The sequence below is a fragment of the Acartia tonsa genome, chromosome 5 (assembly GCF_053477335.1).
Source record: "Acartia tonsa isolate MP-2025a chromosome 5, ASM5347733v1, whole genome shotgun sequence".
Taxonomy (NCBI): Eukaryota; Metazoa; Arthropoda; class Copepoda; order Calanoida; family Acartiidae; genus Acartia; species Acartia tonsa.
This window is the reverse complement of record NC_137264.1, coordinates 4,542,821-4,561,151: the sequence shown is the minus strand read 5'-3', so window position 1 is coordinate 4,561,151 and position 18,331 is coordinate 4,542,821. Positions and strand designations below refer to the sequence as shown.

At 32.0% G+C, this 18,331-nt stretch overlaps 1 protein-coding gene across 1 annotated transcript in view; it reads left to right on the top strand.

Moving 5' to 3' along the window:
- Positions 1-18,331, top strand: part of LOC145318567 (uncharacterized) — a 121,279-nt gene that overhangs the window by 96,346 nt on the left and 6,602 nt on the right. Inside the window, exons 31-34 of the mRNA XM_080159936.1 lie at positions 840-894; positions 2,613-2,686; positions 3,471-3,507; positions 4,121-4,176. Coding sequence (XP_080016062.1) covers positions 840-894; positions 2,613-2,686; positions 3,471-3,507; positions 4,121-4,176 — 222 coding nt within the window. The remainder of the gene's footprint in view (positions 1-839; positions 895-2,612; positions 2,687-3,470; positions 3,508-4,120; positions 4,177-18,331) is intronic.

Genomic DNA, 18,331 nt, shown 5'->3' with positions numbered 1-18,331 from the left:
TGTACTTTTTAAACAAAAACTGTAATATTTTTTTGTTGTTTTATAAATTGCATTATATTAAAATATAAGTGGGGTAAAATTGCTTTCAAAAAAGTTCTCATAAAAAAAAAACACACTGTATAGTAATAGCTATTAAAACAATTTTCAAGCACAACTTTTATCTTATTAGGATAACAATTAAATAAGAAAAATATTTTTAGTATATGAAATTCGTAATCAAACACCTAATTGAAAATAAAATGCAAGACATAGCTTTTATTTTAAGAAAGACTAGGGGCAACGAACGCCCCCAAGAAGCCTCTAGGTGTTCTTAAGGTGGGAGGGGGATAAGTCAACCGCCCTTCTACTTTTTAATTTGAGTTTTAATAAGAAATATTGAGAAAAAAAAATTTGGGGGGGGGGATTTTAAATTGGGAGGGTGGAGATACGCTCTCCCAAAATAGCTAAAAACCTTCCCTGTACCTAAAAAAAGGCTTAATTGCAAAGGAAAATTAAACAGATGTCATTAAAAAAAAAAAAAAATTTGAATTGGCACATTTGTATAAACACCTGTAGACTCAAGAATGACGCACAAAATAGGGAAAGGAAAAAAATGAGAGGGTAATTCAAGTTTTAAAATATATCCTAAAATAGTTATGATCGCCAACTTCTACCATCTCAACTAAGTAGGGGAGGGAGTTCAGCTTGAGGAAAGCAGCATTTTCATAGATAGTAAATTCTAAGGTGGAACCAGGTTTAAAAATAATAACTGTCCTTTCCCTGTATATCTTTTCAGCTTCTGTTTTTTTAATTCAGGTTTCATTGTTTAACAAATTTTAATAATATGTTTTTATTTTTAGTATTGAAGAAGAAAATATGGATCTGAAAAGACAAGTTACACTTTTACAACAACAGGTTTAACTTTATTTTGTCTTGCTAGGAGCTATGTTGGTTATGCAATATTCGTGCTTGTTTAATCATTAATTATTAGTTTTAATTCAATTTGATGATTTTTTTATATTTTACAACTAGCATCAGTCTATCTGTACGTTTATACGTATCATACATGCAGTACTTTTCAGCTCCTCAGTGGCGCTAGGTGGCCCCTCTCCACCTATTAATAGGGTAGCCCTTCATAAGGAGGAGATAAGTCGAGTTTCACTTGGGTTGCCCTTTATATGGATGACAACAGTTGAGGGTTTCATTTGGATTGCGAAAACCCAACTAATGCATGTATGCTTTCGTCTGATCCAGCCAACTCCTCTTTTGCTCTATCTCTTTCTCTCTCTCTCTCTCTCTCTCTCTCTCTCTCTCATTTGCGAAAATCTTCGTCCTTATTGTTCTACAATGTATTTGTTAGTGAGAAAAAATAACCGTCTCCCTGTGTGAATGATATGATATTTGTGAATTCATTCACACGCCTGATTGACCACCTGGCCATAATTTAACAGTAGACTTCTGATCAGGGCCTCAGGGAATATCATATTGTTAGCAAAACAAATTTCTTTCGTGTATCTATGAATCAATAAACTGTGGCTCAACACGTAGCGCATCCGCTCGTAGTCGGGGAGGTTATAGGTTCGAATCTCGACCCGACACCGAGTCATAACTAAAGACGTTGATAGTTGTTCATACTGCTACTATGTCAGGTGCAGTACATAGGTAGAAGGGGGAAATATTTGGCCCATAAACAGGCGCATCTCATTACCATACACGCACAGTTAGGACACCTCAGATAAAGGTCGTGAAATTAAAGGGTTGGTTGTCTGTTGGATATTACTTAACCTAATATCCAGCACCAGTGGGCGTTTTTATCAGGGATCGGAAGCCGCGCGTAAGCCGCGTGTAAGCCTCAGTGAAATCGTCATTTTATCACTATAAAATTTAGCTGGATGTATAAAACTGTCTCTTTAGTAGACAATCCTTCTTTCCAAAATTTCTTTTTCTGCTCACAAGCAGGTTTAAAACTGAGGCTTATGCGCGGCTGAGGCGCGGCTTCCGAACCCTGGTTTTTATTGTATCCCGTTACAATCGGATGATGCCCTTGGGTTCTCTAGATGATCACTTGATATCGAAAGAGAATCCTGCCCCAATTAGGTAATAGGTAATAGATCTATGAATCCTAAATAATAAAGTAGCTTAATGTTAGTAAAAGTATACATTTATAAGGTTCCGTGAAAATACTTCCTTTACATTACATATAGTGTTCTACACTATTTCCTTTATTCCGTGGTATTTCCAGCAATTTCATGACACGATAGAAATGTTGTCATTGTTCAAATTAGGAGGATGTATTACAAATCTGTTATTAAACATTAATTTAAGCCAAATAATAATCCTATTGAATTTATAAAGTAGTAAGGTATTTTTTAATCTGTTAACAAATGAACTGATTAACATAAGTTGCCAGTTATTGTTTTAGGCTATTTTACTGACCTCTCACTTTAAGATGCCAGGGGCGCAACTGCAAGTCAAGTAGTTCTATAAGAATATAAGATTTAATAGACTACCATTAACAATAAATTAAAACATGTCTTGAAACGAACATTATGAAAACTTTTAAAGGCGCAAGGTTTTACACCTTCTTGTTCGAGATGCCATTAGAAGCTCATATTCATATTATATTTGTTAAGGTTGAGGAACGGGACCGACGGTTACGACAACTTGAACTAGAAGCTATGCACCGAAGCTCACACACACCCACAAGGAACTTTACAATATTATTGGAATTAACCTGGCTAATGTGCTGAACTTAGCCCTTTGTTTGAACAAACTTTGTCATGAAATCCTAACTATGCACAAGTTGCAATTATTAATCTGCAAACGTTTTTTTCTTTGTCTTACTGTAATTGCTCCTTTTTTTCTTTAAAAAAAAAAATTAAATTTTTGCGCTTTATTACTGAGAAAAAAAAACATTAATGGACTTATAAAAAGCTTCGCTGAAAAAAAGAGATCTATTTCTCTTCTTACAGATAGACACACAAAAAGACAGGCACACATCCTGTTACTTTTGCTATAAAGTATCCTTTATATAACAAGGATGACAACATCCATAAAAGCGAAGCATTAAAACGGTAGGCCAAACGGATATTTACACTTGTATACTTTGAAAAACTGCTTGATACAGGATAAAGTTTATGGACATACTTACATTTCTAGGACTTCATTTTAGAGTTGCTTCGCTTATAATACTGTACTTTGTTGTCCCTAAAATCAGTATACCAAAAATCAGACCAATAGGATAATTAGATCACATACAAGTTTTTTGTTAAAAAAGTAACAAATCAACATGTTTAAAATGGACGTACGGACATTCTTGTAATGATTAAAGACTACAGGACACACCATGCAAAGTTTGAAATCGATAGGACAATTCTTGCATGCCTAAATTAATGAAAAAAGCTATCCGTTCCGGACGGACGTACGAACCGACCCTAATTATAGAAAATGTTCGCTTTTAACAAATATTATTGAAAATTAAAACTGTTTAGATCTAACAACTGCTTAACGAAAAACGCAGCAATCCAGGTAAAATATCCATTGCAAAATTAGATGATTTGGATCATGGAAAGAAAACGAAGTAGCTTTTCTTTTATTTATAGCCCCTGCTAGTGGCTCCAACCCTGAAGGCCAATTAACTTACCTTGCGAGGTAATCATTAATATTTATCTAACCTAACCTAAAAATAACCTATCAAAACTACTGTGAAAATACGACGAAACCGGCTACTTCGTTTTCTTTCCATGATCCGATGGTTTTTAAAAGTTATATGCTACTATATAATAGTGTAATTAAATTCGTCTACTGCTTATGTTCAATAAGGGATAGGACAAAAGAAAGGAGGATTAATAAATGTAGCCCCCCTCTATGATAAACTAAAATATTTTATGTAAACTAAATTATTGGTCGAAAAGTACAAACAAATCATGATTAAACCCTACCACTTGAATTTCTTAAGCTAACAAATAACAGAATGTGTGAAGGAAACAATAAATTACAGTCAATTGTCCCCTCCCCCTTTGATAATTTTTAATTTGATTTGTCTTACAATAGGATATTTATTTAGGGTAATATTTCAAAAACAAAGTTTCAAGTACAAAGAACAATTCTATCATACCTAACTAGTTTTAAATTATTGCAGACTGACCGAGTACGTCCAGTCTCGTGCGGATCTATTGCTCAAGATGGGTTAATAAGGTAATAAACATACTTTTTATATAAAAATATTAAATATTATATGTAGTTAGAATTTTTACTGTAAGAAAAGTGAATTTTAAAGCAACAATATTTCTCCCTTTGCACTCTATAAAGTAAGATAATGGAAAAATAAGGAGAAGAAAAATATCTAAGAAAACAAATAGTAGAACCAAAGATTAACGAATATGTTGTGTTACAAAAGTTTTTAAGTAAATAAACAACAGTTTGAAAAAGTCATGAATCCTTAAAAACCCCCAAATAATCCTTATTTTACCCCAACTTTTCCATTTTTAAAAAGTGAATTAAACTTCTATATTCATCCCTTGGGAAAAATTGGAATGGAATTGAACACCCTTTTCTACTATTTATTTTTAAAGAAATTTTTTGTTGGGGCATTTTTAGTTAGTGAAAGGATAAGGGTATTTTATCTGTTACAGTATGAAGCACTTTTCTATAGCATGGTTGCACTTCTTTAAATAAATGAAATTATCAAATTTTTTAAGCATAAAATATAAGCACGGTAGATAGAGAAAGGTGGAGAGCCAAATCAAATTATATATTAGCCAATATTTTAATCTATAATTAGTTCCTGTCCGTACGTCAATACTTTAGTGTCAGAAATCTATTTTTTATAAAGCTGTATTACAGTTTATTGTTGTTGTGATAATAAGACATTATTATCAGGGATGAGACAATGGCTGATAAATTGATATAATCCCCAATGATGACACACAATAATACCACTTGTCAAGATTTAAATTAATGGTCGAGACGTTTGAACACTCAACTAACCAATCAAAATGTTATTGTAAAACTTTGGGTACTAGTGTAGTAAACAGTCCAATGTCCCATCCCTCTGTGCATTATTATCCTAGTTAAATTATAAATTATGATATAAATATATTCAAAACCAAGCCATTTGTTATGCTTGGTGAATTATAGAACCTTTTTAAATATCATTATCTATGTGGTTTTATACATTATTTTAGAATGTACTACCTATTTTTCAAAGTCATAAAAGATGTCAAAGAAACGGTTATAATAAATTAAGAATAGATTATATTCTACAATGGTGTTTATGTTAAGGTATAGTTATTAGTGATGGCAATCCGTCGAATTTTTGGGCCGGATTCGGATTCCGGATTCTTAAAGAATCCGTCCAAAAAAAGTGGCGGATTCCCGCGGATTCCGTATTCTTACTTTTGGCGGATTTCGGATTCGGATTCCGGATTCAAGCAATATTTTAAAAGCATTTTTTTTTTTAATTAAAAATTAAGTACTACATATGTCCTAAAAATCAATGTTCTTGGTGTTCTCTATAATTAACTTCCGAGAATCGAACCAGATTTTAATAGTTATTTCTCGTATCGTATTATAAACGGCTTTCCGCGGATATAGAATGTACAATTATAAGATTAAAACTAGTTTTTTTAGCCCCGAGGTGCCGGAGGCACCGGCTAAAAAAACTGGTTTTAATCTTATGATTGTACATTTCTATATTCGTAGAAAACTGGATATAATACGATGCTAGACATAGTTTTTTCGTATGGATGAGAACCGGTTCCTATCCACCGGATTCGAATGAATACGAGAAAAGATATTATATATAATAATGAAAATATTTGCCTTCAAAGAGGAGAAGTTGAAAGAAAAAACTCAAGACGCTAATTTTAGCCTACCAAATAAGAATCCGGAATCCGCTATTAAAAAACGGATTCCGGATCCGGATTCGGATTCCAAAATTGGCTAAAAATTGGGCGGATTCCGGATACGGATTGCCAACCCTAATAGTTATTGAGTAGAAACGCCACTTTGAAAATGGTATGGTATACTTTCACTCCCATTGAAACCCATGTAAAAAATGTAATTCAAATGCTCACAAATATTCTGTACAGATAGCACAAGGACTCTGGCAGGAAATTGACAACTTATTCATACGTACTGTACTAAATCAATCTTTACGTGGACTAATTTAACCAAATTAGGGTTTTTTTAGGTTTTTTATAATTCATACAACCCCCTTAAGTTATTCATTACAATAGAATACAATTTTAAAATTTATTTACTGTGTAAATATGCATAAATATGACGTTTTTACTGACAATTAGGTTGATTTTTACTCAAAGCATTTTTCTTGTAGACAATAAAATGATTATAACTTTCGTTCTATTTAAGATAAATTGATGAAATAAAAAGTATTTTCAATTTTATTATGCTGAGAAGTCACTTATTGGTTTTAAGAAATAATAAACCCCTTTGAGTTGGGGAGGGGGGGGGGCGTTGAGTATCGAAATAATGAAACTAATGTAAATTTCTTTTTATGGTGGGTTTTAATGATTCATATAGCAGCCAAACTGTTTTTAGGCAATACCCCTTTGTCTGTCTGTCCCTCTGTCTGTCTGTTTTTTTGTCTGTCTGTCACTCCACTTGTCAGTCTATCTGTCTAACTGCCTCTTTTTCGGATTTCAATGAATCATCTAGCATAGCCTAATTCTAATTTGTTAATGCCTCAAAAACTGTCTGTCTGTCCGTCTGTCTGTCTATCCCTCCATCTGTCTGATCATTCACAGGTTCTCTATTGGATTTTATTTAATGAATTGTCTATTATGGTCAAACTGTAATTTGATCATTCTTCTTGCCTGTCTGTCTGTCTCGTCTATCTGCTGAGTTTCTACCATTGGTCTAACAGACTGATTCACTTAATTAACCCCTTACGGTCGGGCCCCTTACCGCACCTTAATCAGTCGGGGGGGGGGGGGGGCGCCCCCCCCCCCTATTATCTCAGTTCCTATTAGAGCTAGTAAGCTAAAATTTTTTGTGCAAGTCCCCTTGAGATATTTAAGGTTAAGGATATTTTGCAGTTGTTAGATAAATAGATTTTGTGACCGCAATTTTTGACTTAGAGACGTAAAAGGGGGACATAACTGAAGCTTTTTTGATGCTGGGGGGGGGGGGGGGGGTTTCTCCAGAACCACTTGATGAACCGTTCAAATTTTTTGGACTTAAGCTTTTAGGGGTATGAACATATTGTGGTTTCAAAGTCAACCCCCCTACCCCCACCCCCAAGCCCCCCGGGGCTCAAAACCCACCTAAAAATGAACCTAACCTTAAATTTTCTCAGAAACCATTTGACCAATAGGGATGATTTTTTAAACTTAAGCTTTTATGCTTATAAACTAACTTCTAGTTTTGAAGTCACCCCCCTGCAACCAACCCCTAGCCATCTGGGGCTTAAAAAAATCCTATAAATGAACCTAACCTTATTTTTCTCAGACACCATTTGACCAATAGGGATGATTTCTTAAACTTAAGCTTTTATGATTATAAACTAACTCATAGATTATAAGTCACCCCCTGCCGCCAACCCCTAGCCCTCCAGGGCTCCAAAAACCCTAAAAATGAACCTACCTTTATTTTTCTCAGAAACCATTTGACCAATAGGGATGATTTCTTAAACTTAAGCTTTTATGGTTATAAACTAACTTTTAGATTTTAAGTCGCCCCCCTGCCGCCAACCCCTAGCCCTCCGGGGCTCCAAAAAATCCTAAAAATGAACCCAACCTTAATTTTCTCAGAAACCATTTGACTAATAGGGATGATTTCTTAAACTTAAGCTTTTATGATTATAAACTAACTCCTAGATTATAAGTCACCCCCTTGAAAATAAAGGTTAGGTTCATTTTTATGGGTTTTTTTGATCCCCGGAGGACTAGGGGTTAGCAGCATGGGGGTGACTTCTATACCAAAAGCTAGTTTATAACCATAAAGGCTTAAGTTTAAGAATTCATCTCTATTGGTCAAATGGTTTCTGAGAAAATTAAGGTTAGGTTCATTTTTAGGGGTTTTTTGAGCCCCGGAGGGCTAGGAGTAGGCGGCAGGGGGGTGACTTCTAAACTAGAAGTTAGTTTATAACCATAAAAGCTTAAGTTTAAGAAATCATCCCTATTGGTCAAATGGTTTCTGAGAAAATTAAGGTTATGTTCATTTTTAGGGGGGTTTTGAGCCCCAGGGGGCTAGGGGATGGGGGTAGGGGGTTGACTTTGAAACCATAAGATGTTCATACCCCTAAAAGCTTTAACTGATTTTAACCTATTTTTAAAACATATATAAAAAATATACTATGACACCAGTAGAATCAGACTGCAGAGCCTAAATTTGAATTAAATCCCCAATAAACTTTTTTTGGGGGATTTAAATATTAATTTTTACTATTGCCGTGATCATTTTGACCGAAGCAAAAGGTTTTTTTTTATTTGGGTAAAATTTGTAGCTTTTAGAGTGTTTTGCTTCATAAATATTGTATTCTGGTATAGAGTAAAATTAGGCCTTATGATTTTACTATAAAAATTCACTAAAAAGTTAATTCTTTATAATATATCAACGAATTAACATTAACATGTTTGTGTTCTCTCACTTATTTTAAAAACATAAAAAATGGCTGTAAAGGGTTAAATGACAACAAATGTTTATGCAATACAACAAATTTTTTTTTGTCACATATACAAATGCGTTATAAAATAAGATTATTCAAACTTATTTTTTAAAATAATTTTAAAAAGAATGTATCTTTTATGTGTATGGTTTTCATTCTTTTCATTTTAATTAAATAAAAATTATTTAACTACATTGGAAATTAGTCACTTTGTGAAAACACTCTTTTTTTGAATTGTTAGGAATTGAAATAAAACAAGACTTCTTATTGGTTAGATTTCAGAATTATTTGTTTTATTGTAAATGTTAGATTTTTCAATGAAATTAATTGTTTTGGAAAAAAAAAATATTTCCAATGAACAGAGTAATGTTTTTTTATTGTATCAATATAAAGTGAATTGTATAAAAATGTTCTGTAAGCCACAATATTACCCGAAGTATAAAAAGAGCTTTTGCTTCGGTCAAAATGATTACAGCAACACTAAAAATTAATTTTTAAATCCCCCAAAAAAAGTGTATTAGGGACTTAATTCAAATTTAGGCTCTGCAGTCTGATTCTATAGGTGTCCTAGTATATTTTTGACCCCCCATTCAAAAATAGGTTAAAAACAGTTTAAGTCCAAAAAATTTGCATGGTTCATCAAGTGGTTCCGGAGAACCCCCCCCCCCCCCAGCATCAAAAAAGCTTCAGTTACGTCCCCCTTTTAAACGTAAGCTTTTCTTATATGTCAACATAACATATCTAAATTTCATAGAGATCCGCAGCCGTTTTTCCTGCTGACCACCTGCTGCGGCCGCTGAAATTTATATTTGATATTTCTAATATAAAATTTACTTAAAGATAAACATTTTCTGTAAAAAAATTGTTCTTCTAGCTTCAAAAATAAGAAAATTACAGCCGTTTAAAATTTTTAAGTAAAAAAGGTTGTTAAATAAAAAGGTGAACTAAGCAAAAATTGACTTTGACTTATAAAAGGTCGGAAATTTATTATCAAACAGGGGACATGCACAAAAAAGATTTAGCCCTCTAGGTCTAATAGGAACTGAGATAATAGGGGGGGAGCGTTGAACGCCCACCCCATCACCAACCGATTAAGGTGCGGCAAGGGGCCCGACTGTTAAGGGTTAATAATACATATTTAATAATTCATATTAAATGGATAATACTGTAAAAATGGTTGAATGCTTGTTTCAATAGAAAATTAGATTTAACTAATAATAATGTTGAATCTTGTACCAGGAGATAAACAAATAACCTTGTGTTGCAATACAAAATAAAAAAAATTATCCAATTTACTTATGAAAAAAAGTATCTATAATCTTTTTGTACATAAATGATAATAATATCAGGTTATATTCCATTAATTTATAACCACCTAAATTTTTTGACACTTAAAACTTTTAACAGCTCCCTTTAACCAAAATCAAGGATAGTTTATTTAAGTATGTCACCAAAACTTCATTACATAAGTAATATATTTTTACAAACTTTAAAAAGAGGATTGGGAAATATCTCCCTCCCCAACATTAACTTTAATCACTATTGTAAACAATATTAAAAGTTATAAATATATATCAATCAAGATCTTTAGAGGTATTAACTGTGGTTTAATTACATATGTATGAGAGCTCCTTCTTGTGTCAATCACTTTTATTTACTGATTAAAATTTGTACAGTACAATTGTACAGAATATTGCAAGATTTTTTTTAGTTAAGTCTGGAAATTAATGATTAATTTATCTAAAAATAGATAGCATAGAATTATCTTAAACAGTGGCTTAATTTTATACACCCGCCTTAAACACCTCCCCCCCCCCACTCTTTATTTTAAGGGGTGTAAATTTATTTCCTTTACACCCCCTTGGAATTTATAGAGGGGTGTATCTGAGGGTGTAGGCTCTTGTCAAGAGGGTGGACATGGGTGGACACCTAGGGAGGTGTATCCATCCCCCTTAATTTTACAAGGGTGGTGTAAACAACCCCTACACCAACCTTTTGCACGCCTTTGATCTTAACTATACTTTTAGTGTACATAAAGTTGTAAATTCAGTAACTATTCTACAAAAATTACCTTCCTAAATTGATATATGATTTTCAGGGTAATCTCCGGTGGACTAAACATTAAAATTTTATGGAAAAAAAGTTATCTTTGGAACATGCATGACTTGAAATTATCCCCCCTTTGTACTCAATACGTATTTTTTATTCTAAGTGCGTCAATTTTGCGTTTAAAGATACCCTTAGTTTAAGCATTAATTTCTCCAAAAAATGATGAAAAAAGATAAATTTTTTTTTGATAAAATGATAAAAGTATATGTAAAATGAAATAACCAGCAAAAAAAAATTTCAAAATTACGTTAAATAGAACGAAAATTAGAGCGTTTTGTATGCCTTATAAAATGCGTATTTCTCATGAAAATTGTAACGATTTAGTATGTTGAGTAAAATATTTACAAACTTCCCGCTTTTATAAGAAGCTAGAGCCTTTGTGATAGCTAAGGGATATAACAAATGAAAATTAATATTTGAACATTTTTGCGTCTTAGGACCATTTAAATCCTATTATATCCATATGAAACGATACATGAGAAATTGTTTTTTTTTTAAATCATCCTGAAAACAATTATGCAATATTATAGTCTACTTAAACATTGATTTAATTTTGGCGGTGAAATATTTTTATTCAAATGATATATCCTTTATTATCCAAAATTCGGTCTGGGAGAAAATATGCATAGCATTTTATGCCTATGTGGCGTTTTTGCTATTTAACATTTCTTCGCTTTTCTCAGGCAAAATAGTTTTTTACCTTGATATTTGGCTTAAGTTTTAGGTTATTTTAATTGATTTTTTAAGAGATTTTGAAAACAACATCTTTATCAAATTTTAGACCTATCGGCTCAGTGGTTATCAAGATCTTATTAGACATACCTGCAGACATCAAGCTTTGCCGGATTTTTTTCAAAATTTTCGTAGTATTTTTGTGGACATAGTTTTTGTTATGTTAAATGCTCAAATGAAGGTCATTCATTTTTGCAGGCCGCCTGTTACAATAGACATAAAAAATAGATTTTTTTTACATAATTTTACTTATCCTAATATATATAGTAGTAAGCGTTTTTTGTCTGTCCCGAAGAATCTCGCTAACCGCTGAACCGATATTGTTGTCCTTTACAGTGAAGCTTCTTATAGGTCCTGAGAAGGTTTTAAACTATTTTTGGTGAGGGTGTCTTCACCCCCCTCCTCCCCAAAAATATTTTTTTTACTCTTTTGAAAATCAAATTTAAAATGGGATGAGGTCGACTTTTCCCCCTCCTACCTTAGGTGCCCCTAGAGGCTTCTAGGGGGCGTAGCCGCTAGTGTTTTTATATAATATTAAGGATAGCACAGTTGTCGATAAATTAATCTTTATCACATTCTTCTGTCTTAAGTAGAATTTGTCTATTAACTCATCTGTAAAGAAAAAAAAAATGTTTTATAACTGTGCTGATGATAAGTTTTCTTTACCTTAAATTGTTTAGGATTTGGTTTTATTGCTTACTTTTGTATTATTATGGTTGTCAAATTTAAAAGATTCTGTCATTAAATATCAATAATTGATCAATTAATCAGACAAATCTTCTTTATTTCAAACTATTATGGTTTCAAATACTAATGAAAAATGATGCTTTGTTTAAGATGGAGGGGTTAAACTCCAACAAATAATCCAATTTTGATTTTGTGATGTGTTTTGGGGGAGGGGAAAGAGATGGTTGTATATTAATTTTACTGCAATTGTCTTCTACCTCTCTGATAATTATCCTTGTAAAGGTGGTGATGTATTGAAGTTTTTACTATGAAAAATGACATATGGTAATTTTGAAGGTGTGCCTCAACTTACGCTAATTTCTCAATTTTCAAAGCATTTACAAAGCGCGGTTCTGCAGCCGTTTCTGTACAGTTCTACAATGTACCTCAATAAAGCAATTGCCATGCCAAATTCCAGTAAAGTAACTCTTTTTTTTGGTTAAGTTCCCTTTGTGTTAGGTCAGGTTACAAAAAGTGACATATCGCCCTTCCCCCTTAAAGGGGGGGGGGGCGAAAGTGACACTTTTTGAAACCAAAACTAAAAGTCAAAGGAACTCAACTAAAAAAAGAGTTACAGGTCTGAGATTTTGCATGGCAGTTGCTTTATAGGGGTACAATATGGAACTGTGAAGAAACGGCGGCGCAACCGCCGAAAACCGCCGAGAAAAGGCAAAAAAATTTCGGCGGTTTTCGGCGGTTGCGCCGCCGTTTCTTCACAGTTCCATATTGTACCCCTATAAAGCAACTGCCATGCAAAATCTCAGACCTGTAACTCTTTTTTTTAGTTGAGTTCCTTTGTTGACTTTTAGTTTTGGTTTCAAAAAGTGTCACTTTCGCCCCCCCCCCCCCTTTGATATAGTTTAATAATGTAAGTAGTTAGATGGAGGTTTGTTCATGTCAGAAGCTGATGCTTTTGGCTCTCAAAAATGTCTTCATTTGGAAGTGATGTTCCACTAATATTAGAGTGCATATTAGGGGGCGTATTAACAATACTGCCTAAAAATAATCTAATCAATATAGCTAAAATGCACCTCAACATTTTTATTAGTTTCTCTATCTTTTTTTGTCCTTTAAGTATATAATTTATTTTGGCAAAGATATTTACCCTATCTTTCTTTTTAGATAAAACGTCATAGACGTCATTAGACGACATAATCATAAAATGTTTTTTTTCTGATGTCTCTGCAAGAACACCCAGATTTGTAATTTGAAAATGATAGCACAAACGCACATATATATTCTCAGGAATCTTTAGGGATAAGATAATAGACAATAAATTTGTAAGCATCTCACTTTGCTCACGGTTTAAGTTTAAATGTCATTACGCCCCCCTCCCCTTATGAAACTTTGGTTACACCAGTGACTATCCAATGTCCCCTGCCTCCCTGATATGATATACATAAGTACAAGGTGAAGGGTTATTAGGGATATTATTATGCACCTTGCCGCACAGTACATTCACATTCAGGGATGCAGGGATAGGACAATAAACGAAAAATAAATTTATCTCCTGATTATGACTAACAAGCTACTTCCTTTGGTAAATTATAATAATTGATAGAGAAAGTGTTTAAGTTTAGAGAATAAATTTTGTGTCATTTTTTCAAATTATTGCTACAGCACAAACTTACCCTTTCCCTTAGCCTCACTTTAAGAACCCCCTTTTAATTATTTGCACTGATGTCCTAATTGCAAATAAGTATGGCTTTTTTTGCCGATATGATTTTTTACGAAAGTCATTGCACCCTGAAAAGTTTTGTCAAAAAATGTTTTTGATATAATGAAAAATCTCGATTTAACCTGTTAAAAAAGGTTTATAAATCATTTAAATTCGGAATCAATTTGAATATTAGTTAACTGATTTTAAAGTGTTATACAAAACAGCTAATATTATACATTAGCAAAATGACAGGTCCTTTAGATTCTTTTATTTTATCATAAGTTTATATAGATTTTATTTTGCATTTTTTCTGTTTGCAATTTAAATTAAATGGTCTCACAATAAACGTGATTCTCTTGGGTTCTATGAAAGATAATTAAACTAAAACTCATGTTGTTCGTTGGACGATTACGATTTAGTTGAGATTTGAACACAACTTCTTGGCTGATAAAATTAGATTAATGATTGAAATTTTATATTTGTGTTTCGCTATTTGCTATTGTCGTAATTCTTGCTTTTTAAAAGGAACATCTTAAAATATGCATATAGATGATTATCAAATTCCCACGCGTTTAAATCATTTTCTGACGTCCAATCAAAATATTAAAAAATATACACTGAAAATCAGCAACTCTTAATATATTTATACATTTTACACATGTGATAAAATGTTGTAAAAAGAAACAAATGCCTTAGTTTACTAATTTTAAGTGTCATTTAATAACTTATCTAATAATCTAAAGGGCAAATATTGAATAGATATGTACACCAATATAAGGCAGGGAGTGAGAGGACATTGGAATATAAATCAAACTGGTCGTTTATTGTGCAAACAGTGCGTTCATTGGTAGTAGGGTAGGATTGAGTAAAGGGGGAAATCATTTTTAGCCCGCTGCAAGTTTCACTTAACTAAAAAACATGAAACCCTGGTGTAAGATCCACGTAATAATGCATCCATTAATATAGCATTGTTGTTAGTTTTGTATACACACCATTCATTTTAAAATCCTTCAGCACTAGACTCTATACAAATTGCAGCTGTGGCCAGTGCATTTAACATTCAAATCATTTCGGACACACTATATAACATGGTAATGTGTGGGTTAATTTTCTGTCCTTCAAATACGTGAATGAAATATGATATAATATGAATCGATGATTTTATCATTTTTCTTCAGAAAATCTAGAATGTTATTTGTAAGACTCTTATTACTTAAGTGGCGAAACTACTTTATAATCGTCTCTCCGTCAGTCAATTAGTCCGAAACGATATGAGAATGTTATTTTCTCGGCTGCTATTGAAATTTTCAGTAAATATATTTTTTTGAAGTTTCGTGATTTTCTTTGGGTTTTGCAGGTTATCTGTCTTTTTTTGTGACAACTGAACAACTTCTCTATAACTCACTTTTTCCTTTTGCCCATTACATGATTTTTGTGCTACGCTACGTATGGTGTTTTCATCCTTGTTTTAATTGTAATTTTCCAAAGTTATCTGTTTGAAGGCAATTTGAATTGGAATTTTTCTTCAACTATAAAGTATATTACGTTTTTTATGAACTTGTACAAAATAAATTTTATAACTTGCGAAATAATTGTTGTTGCAATTTCAATATTTATTTAACATAACATTTTTTTATTGTTTAAAAAATTGCTGGAAAAACGAATTTTATAACAAGGGTTGCATCAATCGTTGAACAAACTAATATAAAATATGTCTTAAAATCACAGGAATCTATAAAATCGATAGGAAAAAAACCAGAACTGTTATTTACTTTTACTTTGGACGAACTGGCTAACCTAATTATAGAAAAGCTTCGAAAGAGTTGTCTGTTTTTTTTTACTTTTTTCCATAAATGATTGTTAGCTTGTTCTTTAAAAAAATCAAATAGACATTATTGATGGCTATAATCAACTGGTTTTTAAAATCATTTTTCTAAAGTCATTAGTAATAAAAGTGTTTCTATAGAGCAGCCCACATTTCCTTGACTTGATGAAGCTATCATGTATTGTTAAACATGATTGCTATATTCAATGGAGAATATTTTTATGGCCTAAAAATTAATAGTTATTTCTCGCATCGTATTATAAACGGCTTTCCGCGGATATAAAATGTACAATTATAAGATTAAAATCATTTTTTTAGCCCCGAGGTGCCGAAGGCACGGGTTAAAAAAACTGGTTTTAATCTTATGATTGTACATTTTTATATTCGTAGAAAGCTGGATATAATACGATGCTAGACATAGTTTTTCCGTATGGATAAGAACCGGTTCCTATCCAGCGGATACGAATGACGTGTCCTACCAAAAGTACTGGGATAGAATGTGATATTCTATTTATAATAACTTTAGCATTTCCGCATTATTTCCTTTAGTTCAGGGGTATTATTTTATTGCTAGTATTACGATTTGTTACATTCAAAAAATACTCAGTGTAGGCAGTCCTAACATCACGAAATATGACAATTACTTATTTGTTTCTACACGTTTTTAAAAATAATATTTAGAACAGATTATTATTTATATTTCTTAAGTTATAAAAAAGGTCAAGTCTCCTTCACAAAAAGAAAAGATCCTAAGAAAATATATTCATAATCCAGTACAACTTTTTTAACAGGGGGTTGCCTCATACCCATCTCATTGGCCAAAGTCCCCTAAGGCTTATGGTAGGAAATATATAAAAAATTAATACTGTATTAGAAAGAATCCTACCATACCATTTTCAAACAGATAATTGTAAAATTCTTTAAAGGAAGCCTGCAAGAAATACCACGCTTTAACTGCTGAAAGACTGCCACAAGTAGACCAAATACCCCAAATTTGAAGCCTTCAGCTTCTATAACAAAAAAGTTCTAGGCATTTTAAAATGACATTTTATGTACAATGAAAATTTTGAAAGAATTGCAATGCTCATGTTGAAAACTTTGAAATTAAACTACGTGGCCTAGAAACAAAATTATAAACTTATGTTTGTCAAAAATTTAGGTTTCCAGTAACTAATTATATTTTTACAATAAAAATACCCATTTTTATAGTCAAAATCATTAAAAAAAATTAAGTTTTACTTGCGTTGTACCGAATGTACTGTAGCTAATCAGAAGGCTGAATCAGCTTAACAACCAATCACAGCTAAGCTTGTATTAGTTTACCCTTTGTTTCCGCTATGATTTTCGTTTAAAAATGCAATTTAAATCGAATTTTTTTCATAGATTTTGACTATGAAATGTGGTGTTTTTATTGTAAAAATATAATTAGTTACATGCAATCTAAGTTTCTGACAAATATAAGGTTATAATTTTGTGTCTAGGCGACGTAATTTAATATTGTTTTTTCTTTTATGAGCATTGGAAATCTTTCAACATTTCCATTGTACATAAAATGCTATTTTGAAATGCCCAGAACTTTTTTGTTATTGAAGCTGAAGGCTTTAAATTTGGGGTATTGGGTCTTCTTGTGGCAGTCTTTCAGCAGTTAAAGCGTGTTATTTCTTGCAGGCGTCCTTTAATTGGCTTGAGAAGTTAACCCTAATGACATATCCCTAAATTTTATAATTCAAGATTCCTTATAATTGTACAAAGTAGTTAGATTTTTAAATTTTCTGTTGTCTAACTCATTTTTTTCAATTGTAAATTTGAGCTTGCCTTTTTAGAGAGGAGAATAACTAATTTTACACACATCAATTCTTGCAGCTTTAGGATCAGTAAGGTAATCTCGTTAACAGCGTTGCTCAAATAGGCTTCAATGTTTTGTACTATAAATCTCAAAAATTGCATACTTATAAAATAAAATCTAACCTATAATGCACGTTTTTATTTTTTTTTGTAAGATTTTTTATTTATCACTTTTTCAAGTATGTAAAATTTAAGATTTCCCAATTTGAGTACAAATAATTAAAGCCTGTTTGCAACACTTGTCAAAGTGTCTTCTACTAACTTATTTTCTTTGTATTTAGAACTAATGAAATTTGTTAAGTATTACTTTCCTAACTTGATAAATATGTATTTAATATTATTACTAACCATTTGCTGTGTATATAGCTGTTATTTTTTGCATATTTGTATGTTTAGTTAATTAGTATTGTATGCATGTTTTACCTTTATATTTTCTAAGATATTAAATTAAAAGTACCAAAAATGTAACAGGCGCCTAAAAAACAATTAAAAATAACAGGCTACCACCTCATTGTTTTACAAATTGATACTTTTCATTTATGAGTTTTTTTTATACAGTTAGGACTTATATTCAGTAATTTTGATCTTTTTTAAATTGGACGTCTAATTTCTTTTATGGCAAAGTCTTGGGAGTGAAAAATGGAAGTAATAATAAGAGAAGGGAATATTGGGTGTTTTAAACAAAAAGTTTAACTTCTAGAGTATCCCATTAGATGTTTTATATAGATTAGTTTAGATTTTCTTGTTTGTCCTAATAATTAGAAATTTCCATATATGTACCAAAACATTTATTAACAAACTTGAAAAAACAGTAAAGAGGCAGGTT